This window comes from Notamacropus eugenii, chromosome 3 (assembly GCF_028372415.1).
Source record: "Notamacropus eugenii isolate mMacEug1 chromosome 3, mMacEug1.pri_v2, whole genome shotgun sequence".
In the NCBI taxonomy this organism is placed as follows: Eukaryota; Metazoa; Chordata; class Mammalia; order Diprotodontia; family Macropodidae; genus Notamacropus; species Notamacropus eugenii.
In genome coordinates this window covers 471412301-471431216 of record NC_092874.1, presented here as the reverse complement: position 1 = coordinate 471431216, position 18916 = coordinate 471412301, and the positions used below count along the sequence as shown (strand labels likewise).

At 38.4% G+C, this 18916-nt stretch overlaps 1 protein-coding gene across 6 annotated transcripts in view; it reads right to left on the bottom strand.

Annotated features, from left to right (window-relative positions):
- PDE1C (phosphodiesterase 1C) overlaps window positions 1-18916 on the bottom strand; it is a 573123-nt gene that overhangs the window by 95821 nt on the left and 458386 nt on the right. For all 6 annotated transcript variants that reach the window (XM_072598889.1, XM_072598887.1, XM_072598888.1 and 3 more), the window contains one exon: window positions 313-426. In XM_072598889.1, the coding sequence (XP_072454990.1) occupies window positions 313-426 (114 nt within the window). The remainder of the gene's footprint in view (window positions 1-312; window positions 427-18916) is intronic.

The following is an 18916-nucleotide window of genomic DNA, read 5'->3' as shown; positions in this document are numbered from 1 at the left end:
ATGCATTCAAGATTCTGAAAGTTTGCAGAGCACTTTGCCTACATTGTCTCATCTGAAGCTTCCAATAGCCCTGTCAGGCAGGTACGATAGCTATTATTATTCCCATTTTACAGATGAGGAAATCCAGGTTGAGATTGGTAAAGGGTGCTGTTCCTGGTCACACAGATAGTAAGCAGTAAAGCAGGATTCAAAAGCAGGTCTTCCAGACTCCAAGCCCAAACCTCTCTTCCATGATTTACAATATAAAGACTCCCCAGAAAGACTCCAATCAACCTATGGAAATCTCCCTGGAACAGGTTAGCATCTTCTTACCTTGTTTCATCAATGTAGACAGATTCAAGGACTGATGCTGCATGTTCCAAATTCTTCTTGAGGTCCACTACAGAAGCCTCTCCTCTTTCTAGTTGTTTCACCAAAGACCGCAACCTAAGAAGAAAAAAGAGACAAAGAGCCAGTTAGTACAGAAAATGCCAATATGGTCAACATTGACTTAAAGATTAGTGCTCAAAAAATTGCCAAACATATGACTGCCACTGGAAACACAAGGTTAAGACAGTCTTTCGGACAAAGCACTTTCTTTAGTACAATCCAGTGGCATGGAGAGTATGAATATTATCTTTATTTTACAGACAAGGAAAATGAGGATCTGAGGATTGATTGAACTTGCCTAAGGCCACAGTAAAGACAATATTTTAGATTAAAACACAATTTTTTATGCCAAGTCCTGGCTTCTTTCTACCTTGATGACTTTGAGAAGGTCAAATTGTCTCTCCTTTTCAAGACACATCTGAATCACATCTGAAATGAATCACAGAATCCTAGAATCTGAGAGTTGGAAGGGAAAGCTCAAAAGGCCTTTCCTATAGCAGAACCTCTTTATTCCTGGTAGCTGAAGGTATCCCTAGAGAAAGCTCTCAAAATTTATCCCAACCTCTTTAGGTTGCCAGATTATATTACTGACAGTATATGCTGCCAATCTTGTGGTCCACTAAAATTCCCAGATCTTTTATCAGATAACTAGAGGAAGCTAGCATTATTGATGCTTACTGAGTTCTTGCTATGTGTAAGAATCTCCCTTTCCTACCAATAACTCACATTTATATCACTTTAAGGATGTTAAGCTCATTTCTCACCTCAACCTGCAAAATAGTCACTGGAAAGAGTGCAATCTCTATTTTACAGGTGATAAAACTAAGGGTCTTCATACTTAAATGACTTGCCCAGGGTCACACATAGTATTTGAGACAGTGTTCAATTTCAATGCCATCTTGACTCCAAATCTAGCGCTTTGTCCATTATAAGTTGCCTTTCTGAGCAAATATAAGGCACCTTCACAGCATCTGACCCCAAGGAGCTTGTGAGCTTTGAGGGAAGACAAGGAATATATTTATATAAACCAATAAAGAACAATGAAAAGCAGCCCACAGTGACAAAGAAGATAAATAGATGTATTAAAACTTCACTCAGCCATTGCACCATGACCCAAAGCCCCCATCAATTTTTCTTTATTTTTTCTAACAGAACAAGCCCACCTTACTTTCAATACCATTTTCTAATCATCATCCATGGAGTCAAAAATGGAAAAAGTAGCATGCTAGCCTGCTAGAGCAGTAGACCTGCTATTTCAGTACACCCTAAATCAAACAACAGAACAGCATAATCTCTCCTGGGCAAGTCTCCTGAAAACCTTGAAAAACTTGAGGAAATATTGTTCTCAGGGATTCCAACTGTGCTTTCTGAATGATTCTTGCAGAGAAAAGAAGAAATAAGAGAGAGAAGGAAGCAGTGAATATGAAATATCCTGCTTAAAATTAAGGGCAAGTTATGGAGAGAGAAGAAAAACTAATTGAAAGGCCAAAAAAATATGTAAACAAAAGAAAATGGAGAGAAATACACCAAAAGAATGAGACTGTGATAATCATAATTAGACACACACACACACCAGAACAGAAAATGGATACATTGCAATAATACCAAGGGTATATTAGTATCTCACTAAGAGCTATAAAGGAAGATCTTGCATCTACATGAATGGAAATGAGACTATCAATGGAAATACATAGGAAAAAATAAGAATAAATAGCTTAGAAAAGTGACAAAACATCTTAAGTTAGTGTACTATGTAAAGAGCAGTCTATTACAAAAAATGCTGAAATAGAAAAATAATTAACAGAGCAATTTTTTAGTTTGCAAATGAAATGAGATATCAGATCTTTACCAATCAAAACTACAGCAGCAGAGAACAAAGTTTAACAAGACAATCAGAAAATTATTAGTTTCCTGGGAAAATATGAAGAAACAAAGTCTAATGCTATGTCAAAATCACATAATAAAACTGCTCAGAGATATTGAAAATAGAGAGGGTGTGGTGAGATACACACACACATATTCACACACACACACACACACACACACACACATATATATATACATACACAGAGAGAGAGAAAAAAAGAGAGAGGAGAGAGAGAGAGAGAGAGAGAGAGAGAGAGAGAGAGAGAGAGAGAGAGAGAGAGAACACAAGAGTCCATAAGATACCAAGAATGAGGATCTCTAAATCTGAGAAACCCAGAAATATATTAACCATACTCCAGAGCTTTAGTGTGGAGAAAGAGACTTTTAAAAGTAGCCAGAAAGAAAGAATTCATATATCAAAAACATCAATTGACATTATACAACAGCATCCAACAAAAGCACCAGGATGTGAAAGATGAAATGATACTGGGTCACTGAAAGGGAGGAAAAATCAACATATACCACATATACCATGCTAATTCTAAAAAGCTGAGAATACATCACAAGAAAAGATGGTTCTTCAATAATGTTGATAAATTTTATTCCTTCTAAAAAATTCAGAGCTGGACAGGACCCTTAATATAAAAACTGACTTAAGAGTACAGACATAACAAAGTCCCAGGATTATAGATTTGGGGGCTAGTTCAGTCCCTTATTTTTACAGATGAAATAACGGGTTCAGTGACTTGCTCAAATCACACAAGTAATCAATGGCAGAGCCAGGATTGGAAACCTTGCTTTCTTCATCTAAATCTGTTGTTCTTCCCACTGAACCACTCTGACTCCTAAACAAGGCTAGAGCACAATTAATGAGAAATCAATGATTAGCTAGGAGCTGTTGAGCCTATTATTGTTTTGACATCCTGGCTTCAATAAAGATTCCTAAAAGCACCAAGGCCAGGAATTTGATGAGGCAATATACCTCAGGAAAGAAGTTCAGAAATATTAAAAGATTGAAAAGAAGGTAAAGGAGGGAGAGTGAGCTATTATTTTCTCTTTTTAATTAATGTATTTGCTTTCAGTTTTCAACAATCATTTTCACAAGTTTTGAATTTTCTCCCCGTCTTTGTCCTTCCCCTCCCCAAGATGGCATGCAGTATTATATGGGTCCTACATGTACATTCTTATTAAACACATTTTCATAGAAGAATTAAAACAAATGGGAGAAACCATGAGAAAAAAACCATAACATAACAAGAGAAAACAGTCTGCTTCATTCTGCGTTCTGACTTCATAACTCTTTGGGTGTAGATGGCATTTTGCATCATGAGTCCTTTGGGAATGTTTTAGGTCCTTGCACTGCTGTGAAGGGCTAAATCTATCAGAAACAGTCCTCAAACACGGGCTGTTTCTGTGTATAATATTCTCCTATTTCTGCTCACTTCACAGCATCAGTTCATACAAGGCTTTCCAAGCTTTTCTGAAGTCTGCCTGGTCATCATTTCTTATAGTACAATAGTATTCCATTACATTCATATACCATAACTTGCTAGACATTCCCCAACTGATGGACATCCCCTTGATTTCCAGTTCTTGGCCACAACAAAGAGAGCTGCTATGAATGTTTTTGTACATATGGATCCTTCACCCATTTTTATGATCTCTTTGGGATACATTCCTAGAAGCAATATTGCTGGGTCAAAGGGTAGGCACATTTTTGCAGCCCTTTGGGCATAGTTCCAAATTGCTCTTACAGCTCTACCAACAATGAGTTAGTGTTCCAACTCTCACACATCTTCTCCAACATGTATCATCTTCCTGTTTTGTCATGTTAGTCAATCAGATAGGTGTGATGTGGTACCTCAAAGTTGTTTTGATTTGAATCTCTCTCATCAACAGTGATTTAGAGCATTTATTCATATGACTATAGATAGCTTTAATTTTTTCCTCTGAAAACTGCCTGTTCATATCCTTTGAGCACTTATCAATTTGAGGAATGATTTATATTCCTGTAAATTTGACTCAGTTCTCTAAATATTTTAGAAATGAGGCCTTCATGCTTGGGAAGGTGGCCTAGCACTACCAGACCTCAAACTGTACTATAAAGCAGCAATTATCAAAACCACTTGGTATTGGCTAAGAAACAGAGAGGTAGACAAGTGGAATAGACTTGGCACTCAAGATGCAGTAGGCAAGGAATATAGCAACCTTCTGTTTGATAAACCCAAGGACCCCAGCTTCTGGGATAAGAACACATTGTTTGACAAAAATTGCTGGGAAAACTGGATAACAGTGTGGCGGAAATTAGGCATAGACCCATACCTGACACCGTACACAAGAATAAAGTCCAAATGGGTACATGATTTAGGTATAAAGATTGATACCATGAATAAACTGGAGAAGCAAGGAATAGTGTATCTATCAGATCTATGGAGAAGGGAAGAATCCTTTACTGAAGGAGAGATAGAAAGCATTATGAAATGCAAAATGGATAACTTTGATTACATTAAACTGAGAAGTTTTTGCACAACCAAACCCAATGCAACCAAAATCCAGAGGGATGTAGTAAATTGGGAAAGAATTTTTACAGCTAAGCTCGGGGATAAAGGCCTCATTTCTAGAATATATAGAGAACTGACTCATATGTATAATCATATAAGTCATTCCCCAATTGATAAATGGTCAAAGGATATGAACAGGCAATTTTCAGAGGAAGAAATTAAAGCTATCTATAATCATATGAAAAAATGCTCTAAATCACTATTGATTAGAGAGATGCAAATCAAAACAACTCTGAGGTACCACATCACGCCTATAAGATTGGCAAACATGACAGAACAAGAAAATGATAAATGCTGGAGAGGATGCGGGAGAGTTGGAACACTAATTCATTGTTGGTGGAGCTGCGAGCGCATCCAACCATTCTGGAGAGCAATTTGGAACTATGCCCAAAGGGCTACAAAAACGTGCATACCCTTTGACCCAGCAATATCACTACTAGAACTATATCCCCAAGAGATCATAAAAATGGGAAAGGGTCCCACATGTACAAAAATATTTATAGCAGCACTCTATGTAGTTGCCAAAAACTGGAAGTCAAGGGGATGTCCATCAATTGGGGAATGGCTGAATAAATTATGGTATATGAATGTAATGGAGTACTATTGAGCCATAAGAAATGATGAACAAGAAGACTTCAGAGAGGCCTGGAAGGACTTATATGACCTGATGCTGAGTGAAAGGAGCAGAACCAGGAGAACTTTGTGCACAGCAACGACCACAGTGTGCGAGAGTTTTTTCTGGTAGACTTGGAATTTTGTAATAATGCAAGAACTTCTTATAAAAAAAAAAAAATCCCAATGGTGGTTCTCAAGGCAAAATGCCTTCCACACTCAGAGAAAAAAATATGGAAGTCACTCACAAAATGTAGCAGATCATGTTTGTGTATGTGTATGTTTTTGTGTATCATGTTTTGATTTGTTATATGATTTCTTTCATTTATTTTAGTCTGACTACATAGCATGACTATAGTGAAAATATACTCAATAGGAAAGTATATGTAGAATCTATACAGAATTGTATGCAGTCGTGGGGAGGGAGGGAGGTAGTGGGGGGTAGGTGGGGGGGGATAAAATCTCAATTGTATGGCAGTGATTGTTAAACGTTAAAAAATAAAAAATTGTAGCCCCCCCCCCAAAATAAAAGAAACATATAATAAAAAAAAAAAGAAAAAAAAAAAGAAATGAGGCCTTTATCAAATACACTAGTGGCAAAACTTCTTTCCCAGTTTTCTGCTTTCCTCCTAATTTTCAATTGGGTTTGTCTGTGAAAAAACTTTTCAATTTAATGTATTCAAAATTATTCATTTTGCATTTCATAAAGTTCTCTATCTTTTGTTTGTTCCTTGGGCTTATCAAACAGTAGACTCCTATAATCCTTGACTACTGTGTCTTGTGGACCTAATCTATTCCACTTATCTACCCCTCTGTTTCTTAGCTAGTATGAAGCCATTTTGATAACTGCTGCTTTATAATGCAATTTAAGATCTTGTAGGGCTAAGCCAACTTCCCTAGCATTTCTTTTCGTTAATTCTCTTGAAATTTTTGTGCTTCCAGATGAATTCTGATATTATATTTTCTAACTCTATAAAATAATTTTGGCAGTTTGATTGGTATGGCACTGTATAAGTAAAGCAGTTTAGGTAGAATTGTTATTTTTATTATATTAGCTCAGTCTACCCATAAGCAACTGATGTTTTTCCAATTATTTAGATCTGACTTTATTCACGCAAAAAGTTTTTTATAATTGTGTTCATATAGTTCCTGGGTTTGTTTTGGCAGGTAGACTCCCAAACACTTCATAGTGAATACAGTAACTTTAAATGAGATTTCTCTTTCTATCTCTTGCTGTTGGACTTTGTTAGTAGTATATAAAAAAGTAGAAGATTTATGTGGGTTTACTTTGTATCCTGCAACTTTGTCAAAGTTATTTATTATTTCAAGTTGTTCGTTATTTTACTTGACTCTCTAGGATTCTCTAGATATACCATCATATCATCTACAAAGAGTGATAACTTAGTTTCTTCTTTGCCTATTCTAATTCCTTCAATTTCTTTTTCTTCTCTTTTTGCTAAAGCTTACATCACTAGTATTATAATGAATAACAATAGTGATACAAGACATCCTTGTTTCACCCCTGATCTTATTTGAAATGCATCTAGCTTATCCCTATTACATATAATGCTTGCTGATGGTTTTAGTTAGATACTACTTAGTATTTTAAGGAAGACTGCATTTATTCCTATACTTTCTAGTGTTTTTAATAGGAATGGGTCTTGTATGTTGTCAAAACTTTTTTTCTGCATCTATTAGGATAATCATATGGTTTCTGTTAGTTTTGTTGTTGATATGATCAATTATGCTGATAGTTTTCCTAACACTGAACTAGCCCTGAATTCCAGGTATAAATCCTGCCTGATCAAAGTGTATTGTTCCTGTATTAAGTTGCTATAATCTTTTTGCTAATATTTAAAATTTTTGCAAATATATTCATTAGGGAAATTGGTCTGTAATTTTTTTTCTTCCTGTTTTGGTTCTTTCCAATTTAGGTATCTGAACCATATTTGTATCATAAAAAGAATTTGGTAGGGCTCCTTCTACACCAATTTTCCCAAATAGTCTTGGAATTAACTGTTCTTTAAATGTTTGACAGAATTCACTTATAAATCCATTTGGCCGTGGAGATTTTTTCCTATGGAATTCATTGATGGCTTGTTCAATTTCTTTTTCTGAGATGGAGCTATTTAAGTATTTTACTCCCTCTTTTGTTAATCTGGGCAATTTATATTTTTTTTGTAAATATCCATCCATTTCACTAAGATCGTCAAATTTATGAGCATACAGTTGGGCAAAGTAAATTCTAATTATTGCTTTAATTTTCTCTTCATTGGAGATGAGTTCACCCTTTTCATTCCTGGTTCTGGTAATTTGGTTTTCTTCTTTCTTTTTAAAAATCAAAGTGACCAAAGTTTTATTGATTTTATTGCTTTTTTTTCATAAAACCAGTACTTACTTTTATTTATTAGTCCTAGAGTTTTCTTAATTTCAGTTTTATTAATTTCTCCTTCAGTTTTCAGTATTTCTAATTTGGTATTTAATTGGGGATTTTCAATTTGTTCTTTTTCTAGCTTTTTCAGCTGCATGCCCAATTTTCCTCTTTCTCTATTTTATTCATGTAAGCATTCAGAGATATAAAACTTCTCCTAAGAACCATTTTTGCTGCATCCCATAAGTTTTGGTAGGTTGTCTCATTATTGTCATTCTCTTGAAGGAAGTTATTGATTGTTTCCATGATTTGTTGTTTGACCCAGAGAGTGAACTATTATTTTCTAAATTAACCAGCACATGTGAAAATTGGTCAAAGACAAAAGTGACAAATAGAGATGAAAAGGTGAAACTTCATTTTTCTCTGGTCTAAGAGGGAAAGGCTTTTTAAAAGGTCATAATGGGGGGGGGGATATGGACCCCTAAAAGGAAAAGCCCCTGAAATTGCCCACACATTTCTTCCTAAGATGCTCAATAACCCTTTTAACTATCTTTTCCTTGTGGCCCTACCTCTTAATTCCTTTCATTGTCTGCACCTGGCCCACTCCAGGTTACTTCCTATTTCTTAATCCCATCCAGCTCTTTCCACAGTCTTTTTCTGTAATGAAAGTACCAGTTCCATCCTCTTCAAATTCATAGATTTACAAGAAATCTTGCATGCCCAAGTGGCATTATAATAAAATCTTACTATTCTGACTGAATAAAAAGGCTTGAGTGGTCAAAGTCTTTCACGGCACACCTGCCCTGTACCCTTACATTTGAGGATTTCCAGAACCTCAAACCACAACAATCATGTAAGCAAAAGTGAACATAAAAAAAAGGTTAGGAGCCATTCTCCAACAGATAAGTTTTCTAAAGAAAAAAAACTAAAATTAACAGTGACCAGTAAGGAGGGAATACTCCAAGCTGCTAATAATCAGAGAAGTATAAACTTGTCCACTTCTGCCATATCACTTCCCATGCATCAAACTGACAAAGATGGAAAAAGTTCAAAGTGGACATGACCATGAGAGCACAGATATGTTAAGTCACTGCAGAACTATGATATGATCTGCCTTCAATGGAAAACAACTGGAGGTTGGACAGGAAAAGTGATTACACTGTTCATATGTTTTGACCCAGAGATTACACTAATGGGGTTTGTAAACCAAAGAGGTTGACAGCAAAACAAAAAACAAAAACAAAAAAACAAACAAAAAAAAACACCTCGCTGTATGAAGGGATGAATTTTGGAGGTTTCCCAATCAGAAGTAAAGATACCACCAATGAAAAATAATTAGTGATAAGATTAATTATGCAACTTTTATCTGTGTTTATTACACCAATAAAATAGAGCTGTATTACCAAAGAGCTCAATTATACATGCTTTAAGGTAGACCTACAAATACTTTTCAAAAAGCATTGTTATTAGGTCCGTGAAAATGGAATTGGTCCATCTCCATTGAATCAACAATGCCTTCCTCCCCAACTCCCTCTATTTCTTTCTATGGCTCCCCCTAAGACTAGGCAAAATGGAAGATAACTGTTGAGTGTGCTAAGTGCACAAGCAATTGCCTATTAGCAAATATATCAGCCAACACCCACACCCCCATCAACAGAGCAAAAAGGGAGTTAGAAGGAAAGACTAATTAAAATCTCTTCGTTACCAAAGGGCAGAATAACAAATGAATCTTGCTGTTGTCATTATACTCAGCCTTTCTCTATCAATAATCTTGCACAGTTCCCAGGTATTTTCTCATCACTGTTCATGGATTTCCAATGGAATGCAAATAAATTTGAATATTAGCCTAAAGAAAATATAATGATGAAAGGAAATCTTCATAAGAAAAATAACTGTTATTGAATTTCAAATAAAAATGGCTTCTATTATGGATTTAGTCTGCCATTATTCCAGTCCATTGGCATGGATAGTTGAGAAATGAGTGGATATTCAACCTCAGTTAGCCTATTGATTTTATTTTCCTGCATTAGATTTAGACACCCATTGTGCAATCAATGCATAGTCTTATACTAAGTACTTACTATATATTATCTTTATATTATACTGTATTATATTATATTATTATATTATATTAATTATATTATATTAGCACTGTGTTATGTGCTAAGAAAATAGTTCCTGCCCTCAAAAAGTTTATATTCTAATGGGGAAGAAAACATGCCCAGAAATCAGTACATACAAGATATATTTGGAGTAGATGGAAGGCAGTTTTAGAAGAGAAGGCATTAGCAGCTGGGGGACTAGGAAAGGCATCCTGTAGAAAGTGATGTTGGAGCTAAGTTTTAAAAGCAGGGATTCTAAGATATGGGGCTATCAGAAAGTACATTTTACATATTGGAGGTACAAGGAGATGGCTAGTACAGAGAAACAGAGATCAGAAATGGAAATTGTTTGTGAGGAACAGAAAGTAGACCAGTATAGCTAAACCAGCATACCTTGAGGGTGAAAGAAGTAATGTGTGAGAAGACTGAAAACTTAGGAAAGCTCCTAGGCTAGTGTGATCAATGCTCCCATTCTCTCTGTTTTCAGTCTCTGCGTTTTAAGAGCTCCCACCCCAGAGCAGCAGAACTATAAACCTCTCCCTTCCATGATACATCAGTCATATCCTAGTTCCATCAAGGTTCAAAAGGTTTTCTATATGGACCCCAGGACAACAGTGATGAATAATATAACCAAACGCCTCAATTTGATTAAAAGTAAATGATTTACACAAAAAGGTCAGGACATATCATTTTCCCTAGTCACATGATCATCATAAAAGGGAAATCTTTACAAACCAACAGCAAATACTTTGCCCCTTGCTTTAGACTTTAACTATATAGCTTCATTCATCCAACAAGCATTTATTATGCACTTACTATGTACCTAGCATTGCAAAGCAAAAGGCCTGACTTTTCATTATTACCATGTAACAAAAAGGGCTTAATGGGAGTGCCACCAATTAAAAACTTGTGAATACAGCAAAAGAGGCAGATAGGCTGTGGAGATGGAAACGTAGTAGGTGAGGTCACCAGAGGGGTCCAGTGTACCAGTGTCATTCCTGAGCTGGAACCACCTAGAGAGTCACTATTCAATATTGGAGATAAGTCCTCGTGATCCTTTGTGTACATGACATTGAGAAATAGGAAGAAAAGATAAGAGGTCACTGAGTATGTCTGGACATGTTCTTCCCAGGTTATGCATATTCCCTGGAACTATCCTATGTGCTAGGTCATGCTAGCTAACTTTTTGAGGTTAAGGCACCACAGCATGCCAAAGAAACTGGACTATCATGAATTTATATCATCAGATATAGTCCAGTACCTTCTGAATTCTCTTCTCTCATCTCTTAAGCATGCCTGGCAGTCAGAGAACCTTGGCTTCTACAGGAAGCCTTTCTCAATCCCTCTTATTCCTGCTGTTGATTATTTCCAATCAATCTTGTCTATATCTTGTTGGCACATAGTTGTTTGCATGGTATCCCCTCCATTAGTTCCTTGAGAGCAGGAATTGTCTTTTGCCTTTCGTTGTTTCCCCAACCCTTATGACAGTACCTGTCACATGTTGTTGATCAGTTGTTTCAGTCATGTTTGACTCTTCATGATCTCATTTGGGGTTTTCTTGGCAAAGATCCTGAAGTGGTCTGGCATTTCCTTCTCCAGTTCATTTTACAGATAAAGAAACTGAGGCAACAGGATTAAGTGACTTGCCCAGGGTCACACAGCTAGTTTCTGGGGCCAGATTTGAACTCAGGAAAAAGAGTCTCCTAAGTTCAGGCCTGGCATTTTATCTACCGGACCACCTTGCTGACACATAGTAGGTGCTTAATAAATGTTTATTGACAATAACTGACTGACACCTCAGTCAAAGATCGCAGGACTCAGACAAAACCCACTTAACTGTGCACTGCTCGGCAGGAAGGAAAACATCAATCAGAAAACTCCACCATTTTCCAGGCAGGGGCTGGACTAATGGAGAATGGAGGAGCTCCTCCTATAGCCTGCCAAAAAAGTATCAAGCCTCTTGGTGTTCCTTCTCATTTGCAGCCATTCACTGGGAAGAATCAGCAGCTCATTCCTCTGCTGACAAACCAGGCACTTCAGAAACATCTGTCTGAAGAACCCAAAGAAATGAGAGGCACTGATAGCAGCTTTGAATGGTGGTAATGAGAAAAAAGAGCCATGGAAATTAGAGGAGGCTTTGCAGCACTCTTTAGGAAAACATGCACATATATATCGGTGAACTTCACCATTACTCTACCTAGCCCATTGATATCTCTCATACTCATACCTCCCCTTCAACTCAATTTAACATTTATTAAGCACCTATTGTATGCGAGGTACTAGAGAGGTAAACATAAAAATAACAGAGTCCCCACAGGTTTTATAGTCCATTAAAGGAATGTACACAGAGGCATATAATGTGATCAATTCACAGAAGAGTTCAAATAGCATGATTTTGAAGAGTAAAGGAGGAAGGAATCTTTTATGGCTTCTTTGATACCAAGGAAATCTCCCTGGAAAGGGTTACAGCTGATCAAGGACTAGGAGCATAAGGGGTGGTGTGTGCAAATACAAAGAGGTGGAAATGGAGAGAGGAGAATCGATCTGATATGAATTTTGATTTACGGAAATCATGGTCAATAACTCCCACTCTACCTCAAAGAGTAACACTAATTCCTTCCTGGCTAAAATATTTTTATCAGGGTAAGCCCTAGAACAGGGGTGAGGAACCTGCAGCCTCAAGGTCACATGTGGCCTTCAAGTGCAGCCCTTTGACTGAATCCAAACTTTACAGAAACAAATCCCTTTAATGAAAGGATTTGTTCTGGAAACTTGGACTCAGTCAAAAGGCTGTACCTAAGGACCTAGAAGGTCACATGTAACCTCGAGGTCCCAGGTTCCCCACTCTGGCCCTAGAGAGTATGAGAGACAGTGTGGCATAGTGGATAGTAGCCTTTGGAGTCCTGGGATCACTTCTTAGCTATTTCCAAACCTCACTAACTCTACTCAGGTCATCCTCCCTCCCACCAGCTCCTGGACTCTGCCCCTGTGATGCTGGGCTCCAAGAGGTGAGAGTTCACCTTCTCTTGACCAGGTCCCAATGTGACTTCCTTCCTTTGTTCAGTCACTGTCAAATATGCAAGCACTGAGATGCACTGGGTCACTGTCTCCATCCCCCATCCCATGCATGCAGGTGCATACACACACACACACACACACACACACACACACACACACACACACACACACACACCACCAAAGGAAGTTCTCCATCCCTGCTGGTTTAGAGAGAATTAGCAACAGTCACCCACAGGACCAACAGAAAAAGCAGTTTAGATAAAACACTTCCTTTGCTGCCCAAGGATTCATTCTCTGTAGCCAAAAACTATTGTTTTTGGTAGTTTTCAGAATGTTGTGTTGTCAAGTGGCATTTTCCATTCCCTCAAGCACTGGTGTCAGTCTCTGTTGTAATATGATTTCCTGGTTGAACGTTAAAAACATTTTAAATCTGGGCACATCTCCTTAGAAAATCTTTTCTTTTAAATGGCATCTAAATTGAAATGGCATTACCAAGTCGTTTGAATATTGCAGAATATGACTAGTGGTTTTTCAAAGCATTTCACTGGGCTTCGGACTGTGGCCTGGGGAAAAAAACAGAGGACAAATCTATCCCTTGGAATGATTTTCGATTGAAGAGGGCAGAGGCCCATAAAGATTCACATCATGTTCTTCACTTGTTTTTACTAATTCTCAGAATTCACAGATGATATTCCAATAGGTAGACTAGTCCAAACATTGTTTCTGTAATGAAAAACAGGAAGGAGCTCAGTTTTCTATGATTCAAGACTGGACAGAACCTGGTCTTCCAGACTGTTTCACTCCTCCTTTGTATAAACTACAGAAGGAAGGGTACCTGGTGGGCCAGTCCACATCCTTGGAGCCTCCACCTTCTCCTATTCTCAGGACACTCTCATTGTTTTCAGGCCAAGTCTAGGCTCTCACACTCTGCACTCTCTCACTCCCCAACCACACTCTATGAACATTGAAGCTTTCACATTTTAACATGGGCACATGCTCTCATGGGCACACTCCCAAAACCCACTTCTTCTCATTCAAATGTTCATCATGATTTGATTCTTGTAGCATTCACTGGATCCTTCCATGCTAACATGCTCTGCATTCCCAAGGTTTTTAAACTACCAAGTAACAGCCCAGAGCTCTGTACTGATGGCCCCAAATGGATACCTAGAACTAAGTCCAGACACTTGGAATTAGGCTTAGCAGTCACCCTTACAAATCAAGAAAAGGAGGGACGGTCTTTTGTTTCTCCTATCATAGGCTCATAGATGTAGAACTGAAATTGACCTCAGAGGCCACTGAGTACCACTCCCTTATTTTACATATGTGTAAACTGAGGTTCAAAAAAAGTAAGTGACTTGTGCAGGGTTACACAGACAGGAGGATCCAAGTTGGGATTTGAGAACTTAGATCTTTAAGAAGACACTAAGGTCAGCATTCTAGCCATCTAGTTACACTGCCTCCACATTTCAGTCAATCAACAAGCATTAATTAGGCATGTTGTCTAAGCCAGGCATGGTGCTAATTCTGGGGATACAAAGATAGTAAAAAACATGATCCTTGCACTCAAGGACCTCACATCCTAACAAGAAAGACAACATGCAAAACGTTGTCCATACATGTAAGAGACATACAATGTAAATGGAAGGCAATTCCAGAAAGGAAGGTTCTAGTAATAGGGAAATTGGGAACAACCTTCAGTAGAGACAGGGATTTGAGATGCATCTTCCAAGAAGCCAGGGAAATCACAAATCAAAAAAGGCTGCTGTGGTAAGATAACAGTGAAAGAAGAAGATATCAGCCAGGAAGTTGGGGTTGAGGTACCTGGTACCTGGGCACTTTGCTTGGCCACATGCCCAGTGCATGTGCATTAGTGCAGAGGTTCTTGACTCTTTCCAGGGGAGTGTTCCTTTACATTCCTGAGTATCATAAGTCCAGCAACCAGAGGATCTCAGGAGTCATCTCATCCAGGGCTTCTTAAACATTTTCTACTTGCGACCCCTTCAACACTTCTTAACTGTGGGTCACAATCTCATATGGGGTTATGATCCACAGTTTAAGAAGTGCTGATCTAGTCCAACCTCATCATTTTTTCAGATGAGGAAAATTAAGCCCAGGAAGGAAAGTGATTTATCCAAGGTCATGCAGGTAGGAAGTCTCAAGAGTAGTATTTGAACCTATATTCTCTGACTCTAAAGCTAATATTCTCTCTACTGTACTCTGATGCCTTCTTCTACTATGCTGTTGAGTAAGACTGATGCAGTCCTGGGGACAGGAGATGGGAAGGGAGCCAAAGGAAGGGGAAAGAGATGATATTAGCTTCTCATATTTCAATCTACCAACCCAGCATTCAGCCCCTGAACCATAAGCTCCATGAGGCCAAGAACACCAAAACAATGGTTTCAGACTTAGAGAACAAAGAAAATGTTTTATCTAAACTATTTAGCTTATGTTCTAGTGGCTGAATATCTATCCTGGTAGATTATATCTACAGGTATGCATGCACACACACATACACACCACATGGACATATGTACACATCCCACCAGAGACAAACATAATGTTTTGCATACAATAGGTGTTTAATAAATTACCAATGGTTCAGTGAGCCTTACTATAGTGGGTAAGTTGAATTATTACTACTGATACTATTATAAAATTTTTAGATGTATGATATGTAACATGATATACGAGATGCTTTTGTTGAGCATGCTGAAGATGTGTTTATATCCAACACTCTTATTCAATTACAAAAAGCAGTGATTTCATCTGCCCTTCAGTTTTCCCAAAGAATTGAAGGTACATTTGAGTGCACTATGCCCCTAGCTCAGAAGATGAAGAAAAGAGAAGGAAGGCAGGAAGAGTCATTCAACTAGGGCTTGGGATGATAGGACTGGATTTGGAACTGGAAGGAATTTTAGAGACTATAATCCAACTGCCTCTTTTTACAAATAAGGAAAATGAGGCCAGTGAATTAGAAATGTAAATGCTGACAATTCCTTATCACCACTACCACCAGTTGAGGTCAAACAATTTGCTGGATTATTCGTTTAATTCCTTGTAAGCTTTTACAAAGACTAAACATGCTGCAAACTGGAGAGAATTTCTACTGAAGGTGATAGATGCTGTTTCCAATCCAAAAATAAAATGAGGAAAGGGGAAATGATATAATGATTCTTTTCAAAATGGGATAGGGTGGTTGGATAAGGAAAAGGTGAGATGTAGAGTTTCCAAGAGGCCAGCTTAGGCTTGAAGTCAGGGAAAGCATCCTAGTATTTCATGCTATTTCAAAGTAGAATGGTCTGCTCCCAAAGGTGATGGGTTCCCTCTTCCTGGAGGTCTTTGAGAAGCTGGATGACCATTTGTCAAATATGCTACAGTGGGAATTCTTTTGGGGGGACATATTGGACCTACTGTGATTCTGTGTTGGAGGTAGGATACCAGAATAAATATCAGGGGTCTTTGGGTGACTTCTGGCTACTATATAATCCAAATCTTGGGGGAAACAGTAGATTGGGGCTTTAAAAGACCAACCCTGAATGGTAAAGATATTATGAATAGTTTGTTTTAGGCAGTTTACATATCACTGGAGGAATCTGATGGCACCATTACATGCAGCCAAGTGAATATAAAGGAGAAAAGAGAGATGTTAAACATCTGCTACCAATTCCCTGGAAACACACTGATGGGTTGCTGAGTCTCCCATATGCCAGACAAGCATGGGATGGATGAAGGGGGCTGGGGGAGAGAAGTGTGACTCATTGCTAACTGTATAGTAGAAAGGATCTGAAATCTGGAACCACGCAAGCTAGGTTCGAATCCTGGCTCTGCAATGTAATAGGTGTGGGAAGTGACCAAGCTATATCTGTCTCCTCTGAGCCTTCAGTTCCTCACTAGTGAAATGGAGATTGGGCTGAACCAAAAAGCCTTTAAAGGCCCTACACCCTAGGGTCCTGCTTATGGGTGGGCTAATATGGTGCCCTGGAGGAGGAATGGTCATGCCAGAGATGATGGACTTTGAAGGAAGGGGTCAACAGTTAGGTCACCGTTGACTCTGAGCTTGTTCTTCTAAAGTACAAAGTACAAAGATGGTTTTACTCAATGATTTTGTCGCTATCCTTATCTTCTCTTTCCAAGGGGAGCTATACTGTTCTTCATAACGTGTCATAGAACCACGTCTGGTCTTAAACTCAACATGCCCAGCTTTGAATCTGGCCCTTGACTCTTACAATGAATGGAATCTCAGGCAAGTTGCTTGACCTCCATAGGCCTGTTTCCTTGTCTGTCAATTGGGATTGGTAAACCATTTTCTATGAATTTACATGAATGTTGTGTGGAAAACTGTGTTAGGTGGTACAGCGGATAGAGAGCTGGGTTTGGAGTCAGAAAGAATTGAGTTCAAATATGGCTTCAGATACTTAGTAGCTGTGTGACCTTTGGCAAGTCACTTGACCTTGTTTGTCTCAGGTTCTTCAACTGTAATGGGGATAATAATAAGAGCATCTAGCTCTCAGGATTGCTGTGAGGATCAAATGAAATCATTGTAAACCACTTAGCACAATGCCTGGCACATAGAAAGCACCATATAAATGTTAGCTATTGTTATTATTAGAAATAGAAACTGTTATGTTGTGAAGGTTATGCCAGTTGATGACAGAGCCAATTTTCAAGAGAGAGGCCCGTTAATATTCTCTGCAGTTCTACAGAGGGTGCTCTCCCACCAAAAGAGGAGCTAATCCCTTGTTAATAGCCCTGAGCTATGGGTGAATATTTGTTCCAACCAAACACTTCAAGTGGATGAAGAATGTCTATAGTCCAGCCTACACTGAGTAGTGTCACGAATTAGCCATAGAGCTGGTCTGTTGGTACACTTCTCTGGAATGGGTATCCCCAGTTGTACACTTGAGAAGAGACAATGGTACATTATCACAGGAGCACAGAATTAGAACAGGAAAAAACCTCCATAGAGATCACTTAGTCCAACATCCTCATTTATTTTACAGATAAGGAAACTGAAGAGATAATGAATTTGGCAAAAGTCACATAGCTAATAAGCAACAGAGCCAGGATTTGAACCTGGGTCCCTGAGACCAAATCCATTTCTCTTTCCATGATATCATGCTGCTACTTTTGCAAAAAGGGAAAATTACTGAAGTGAAGGATTGGTCATTTAAAGTTTTGACAAGATCCTAGGTTCTGCCACCTATGGGTCGATGAAGGTAAAAACAAGTCGAAGAACAAATTGACTTTCTGATACTTGTAGAATTACTTTTGGGAAAACTCCACCATAGATCTCACTGTACACTCAACAATTGGAAGTGCTATAGAAAGAGCTCCAGATTTGGAGCTAGAGATGCTACCTGAAAATCCCATGCCTGATGGCCAGCTTTGGGAATGTTCCTTCATACCCCAGGCCTCAGTTTCCTCATCTGTAAGGTGTGAGGGGTTTGGAGTAGTTGGCCTCTAAGGTCCCATTCCAGCTATGATTCTATGATGTGACCCCTATCACTACCTCATTTCTTTACTATCCCTATCCCTACCCTTTCCCTATTCTTATCACTATCCCTTCCCTATTTCTATCCTTATCCCTAACCCCGTCCCTATTTTCATTTCTAAGTTCATTTCTATCCCTCTCCCTACCCTGTCCTTATCCCTGTGTCCATCCCCATCCCCATTCCCATTCTCCAACTGAGCTCCACTTGTAGAGTAGTCCTAACATATGTAGAGTAGTCACCAAAATGATTTGAAACAAGTGTGTGGTGTAGTGGTAATAACGATAAGAGTAGTTCTAGTAATAATAGTAGCTAGCATTCACGTAGTATTTTGACTTTTAATTCCTACAACACCCCTCTCAGATAGGTGTTATTATTATCTACATTTTACCAATGAAGAAACTAAAGTTGAGCAAGGTAAGTGACTTGGCCGGAGTCACACAGCTACTGTCTGAGGCTGGATTTGAACTCAGGTCTAGATGATTCATGTGAAGGATGGAGAGGATACTGACTGTTCAGTTCTCT